General features: G+C 38.3%; 1 protein-coding gene across 1 annotated transcript; it reads right to left on the reverse strand.

The window, feature by feature from the left end:
- Nucleotides 1-1,655: 1,655 nt before the first annotated feature.
- Nucleotides 1,656-4,142, reverse strand: GLRX2 (glutaredoxin 2). The gene is made up of 3 exons (XM_010015768.1): nt 4,083-4,142; nt 2,305-2,481; nt 1,656-1,787 (listed from the first exon to the last, which is right to left on the reverse strand). Exons 1-3 carry the CDS (start codon nt 4,140-4,142, stop codon nt 1,656-1,658), a joined length of 369 nt encoding a protein of 122 aa, XP_010014070.1.
- Between the last annotated feature and the right edge of the window lie 434 nt (nt 4,143-4,576).

Raw genomic sequence — 4,576 nt, forward strand, 5'->3', positions numbered from 1 at the left:
CATCAGCTGGAATACAGTGTTGCCTTAAGTGACAATGCAATGCCCTGGGATTTCTGAAATTTAGAACTCAAGAGTTATTTTAGACTATTCTTTTGGTTTGGTTTTGGTTTTTTTTGTTAAACAGGAAACAGAATGAAAAGGTCTTTGAAAAAATCCTTTGTGTACTACTATTTTTACATGATGGACTTACCAGCTTTCAGGTGCAAAATTATTGTTAATCTGAGAAAACATTAACTGGCCTAAGAATTCTACACAAAGAATACATGGTTACCACTGCATGTGCAAAATAAATTGCTTTATTAAGTATAAATTTAGGGACAGAGGCACACTTGTATGTGTTAGCATGACGAGTGTATCCTTCTAAACAAAATTTTATTAAGGCAGTGATGAAACCAACATTAACATGTCTAATTAGCTGATTAACACGTTAAAAGATGCACAATGCAGCCAACTGTATACTACAGACTTTGTACAAATTATGTCATTTAAACTTATTTCAAACCCCCATCACAAAAATGAACCTGTCAGATTTAAATGATACTTTTACAGTCCTAGTTACCTGAAGATAAATGTGACTCTTTTTTCCCTTGAGGGAAAAAAGTAACTTAGCTGCAAACAGCACTGAAAGCAATGGAAAAAAAAGGAGTCTTACCAGAAGTAAGAATTCTTTGACTAATGTTTGTATTCTAAACTGTGCACCTTTAGTAATGTAATGGTCCCTTTTACTGAAGAATGGGATGTAATTTTCTACTTGTGTATGAACTTCCTTGAAATAACCAAGTCTTGGCATTGCCTGGTCTGGCTTTGGATTTGTATTGTACTGAAGTTGTTGAATTTGAGATGTTTTAGGCATTTAACTGCAAGTTAAAATCACTAGTAAACTGCATTCTGACTGTAGAATTCAAGAACTAAATAAACTCTATGCATATTAGACTTATTTTACTTGGTCTTAAGTTTCATAAGAGCATTGAACTGACGGTAACACAGTTTGCAGCTGCAGATTTTAGTGATAATGAGCTGACTCCTCTAGAAGTGTATTTCTAAATGACACTGTATAGACTGATACTTCATAGTGCAGAATAAAGATGAAAGACATTACCTACCCCTCAAATACTGCAAGAATCTTTATTCCCTTTTCTCTAGCAATTGGACATAGAATTTAATAGATTATCAGATGCTGATATAGAAGAGGCAGACATGCATACAGCAGTGTCACTACAAACTTGTTTTGCTTCATACTTTCATCGTTATCACAATTTGACATTCAGAGAATTTACTTCAAAAGAACCACTAAATTAAACTGACCATTGGAACAAAGCTAGAATGCAAACTAATTTGCAGCAGAAAAAATACAGGATTCCTCTTGTACAATTAATGCTTCTCTAAAACACAGCATCAGGATATAACAGCAACAAAATGACATCACTTTCTCACACTTAGAGCCCCGAGAGTTACACAGTGGTTTTGATCACCTTTTTGGTTGTTGTAAAGCTGAGACAAGTAATTTGCCAATTCCATAAAGCATCTGTGTCAGAGAATGATCTATGATTTGGAAATCCATGGCTTGAAGTTGTTGAGTTCAGTTGATATAGCGTGTATCTATGATCTTCGAAGTTGCCTGAAATTCTGTTTATACAAAGGAAGACTAAGCTAAGCTAAATGGCTGATTGGGATTTACTTTTCACCTGACACTGATCAATTAATGGCAGCAGTTTGCCTTCCTCATGAAGCCTTTGAGTATCTGTAGCACCTCCAACAAAAGACCCATTGACAAACACTCTTGGGACCTATCAAGAAAATGAAAATTGTGTTAGTTACTTCTTGGATGAAAGATAAAAATCTAAGCGACCCCGCTGGACTGTAGTACAACACAACAGCTGAGTTCTTACATATGCAGATTTAATACTACTGTACAACTCATACATTTCTGTAATATTTACAGAGATCGGAAATTGTTCACATGCCCCTCAAAAGAGGGAGGCATAAAATCACTGTATTAAAATAACTGAGTCAAGTGAGACTTTATTAATTGAAGAAATTACAAGGTGTTAAGCACAATGTATGTACACCTCTACAAATGAAAACTGACTTTGATATCTCAAAGTGGCACCCTCAGGGTGAGGGTCTCCATAGGAAGAGGCAGTACAGAACCCTTCTGCAGTACCCTGTCTTTAATTTAGGAGCTTGTATCCCAAGTTTACTTGTCTGGAAAAACTGAAGAACTTGATATGGTCGTAAGTCATGAGAAAGAAGTGTAGTGTAAGTTCTTAACTTTGTTTGTTACATGTAAGAACATATACTTACTGTTCTGCCACCAGTCATCTGTTCAAGAACGTCTTGGAACTGACTTCCATTTGTATTCATGTCCAGTTCTACAGCTGCGTAATTCACATTTATACTGTCAAAGAGATTTTTTGCCATTCTGCAGTAGGAGCATGTTGTTTTGGAGAAAATCACCACGCAGTTATCTGAAATAATCTCCTGTATGCTCAAAAGAATGTTGAAGTCAGCGTGTTTGTTTTTAAGTCAGTGTATTTCAGCAGTATCAAGCAGTCATGAAAATAAATGCAGAAAGTAAAAATCTACTATTTCAGTAACAAATAATGGAAAATTACTCTGTAAAAGGCTTTCTGAAGTATTTTTAACAGGGACAACTGAGGACTTCCCAGCCATGCTACAGCAAGGGCTGGCTACTATTGAATTGTCTTCCAAAACACTGTACTTTTTTTCTTGCTTTTTAAGGTAAAGTGAAAAGCTAGTTCAGCTTCTAAATTTCCCCCAATTCTAACCTAGAGCCACAAGAATCTTAAGGTGAGGAATGAACTATTACTCTTTAAAAACAAGGAGCAGAACAGCAACTTCCTTTATCAAGGCATCTGTTCAAAAGATGGATCACTTGTATGGACAGTGTAAAATAATATCCTCTCTACATCAGTCCTGAATCCTCTGTGGTGGCCTAACACCTCCTTTAGGGATGCATTCCATACTTCTGCATCAGATTAAAAATTGTTTCCTACCCGACTACTAAGAAAGTCAGGCTTTCAGAGGCACTTGCCCAGATCCTATAGAGTGTCTGCACAAGTGCAGTAAGCAGTAAGGTGCAACTTCAGCAGTTTTCAGAACGACATGGAAGATAACAGTGACTTCTCTTGCTCCACTTGAGCTTTTCAGTAAAAGGTATGCTCTTTTCTTTGAGTAGAATACCTGGAATCAGGTAAAACTGAGCAGTATCTGACTTTCAGGAATGCTATGATCTTGCGGGAGCAGAGAAATAGGAGAGTTGGCATTAACAATCTCTATGAGAAGCGCTGCTGGCACTTGTGAAGCTGTGTCTGACCTGGCCTTGACTCCAAAAGGGAGCAGAATGATTGCGAGGCATGTGGTATGACTGTCATGCAATGGTGCCAACCCTGAGCCCGCTTTTGCTCTGCAGTCACAGACCTCCTACAATCTGCCAAACAAGCTGCATCTCCTTGAACTATTTAGCACAGCTTTCCCTGTCCATCAGGCAAGCAGGATGTGCTGGTGGCAAGCAGAATAACAAAAGGGGTATTTTTTTCCCACCCCTGCGGAAATTGTACTCAATGCCCTACAGAGTGCTCTTCCTCTTAAATACCTGACCTTGCAATTTTCTTATAAACTGGCTATGAAAAGCAGTGCTTTGTGCTGAGGTGGCCGCTAGGCTGAAGTTCCAAGGACTGAACTTCGGACCAACCACACCTTTTTATTTTACTGTAAATTCAAAGTCATTTCAGGCTCTTGTTTAGTATCAGGAAATTTACTTTAAAAAACAACTTATTCTTTAAATGTTTAAACTTCACTTATGGAGATATTTTACAAGATTTAGTCCCCAGTACTGAATTTGAGTAGAGGTCTGCAAAAGATGTAAAATGGATCCAGCCTAGGAAGATCAGGTTCCAGGGCTGTGGATAAATAATGCTGCCGGTATTACTTATTAAATGTAAGAATCAGGTTCAACATGCACAGCTATTTACAGAATTTCATTGTAAGAATCAGAAGAGCTTTAAAGTAACTATATCCTTTGGACCTGTTGAAAAAAAGAATTGCATAAATTATGTTACCTGTATTTGATTGACAACAGCATCATTAGACAATCCCACAGTAGTCTGATCATTCCCCATTCTAAAACTAAACAGAAATTAAAGTCAGATATTTGTGCTTCCAAACAAATGACACATTTTATAGTTCACAAACTAAAGGTTGGCTTTGTACTGTTTTGTTTAAATATTCAATGCGATTTCTGCATTACACGTGTAATTCTTCTTCAGCTGCAGTACCTACAGCCATGCTAGTTCTCACATGCCTGCAGGAAGATGAAAATGAAGAGATGGATGTTGCAGACTATAAAAATAACCAACACGGCTGCCTCGGAAAGACAAATACCCTTCCTGCCCCCACTCCTCCCGATAATACAGACACATGCGCCAAATCCGGCACCGGGCTCTGCTCAGCGGCGGAAGGAATCCCTCTCATCAGTGGAGCGGGTTACACAGACGTGCTATTCCGAGGCCTGCACACCCCGATACCGGCCGTCCTCCCCCTCCGCGCCACCACA

This window comes from Nestor notabilis, unplaced genomic scaffold, assembly GCF_000696875.1.
Source record: "Nestor notabilis isolate BGI_N333 unplaced genomic scaffold, ASM69687v1 scaffold34965, whole genome shotgun sequence".
Classification (NCBI taxonomy): Eukaryota; Metazoa; Chordata; class Aves; order Psittaciformes; family Psittacidae; genus Nestor; species Nestor notabilis.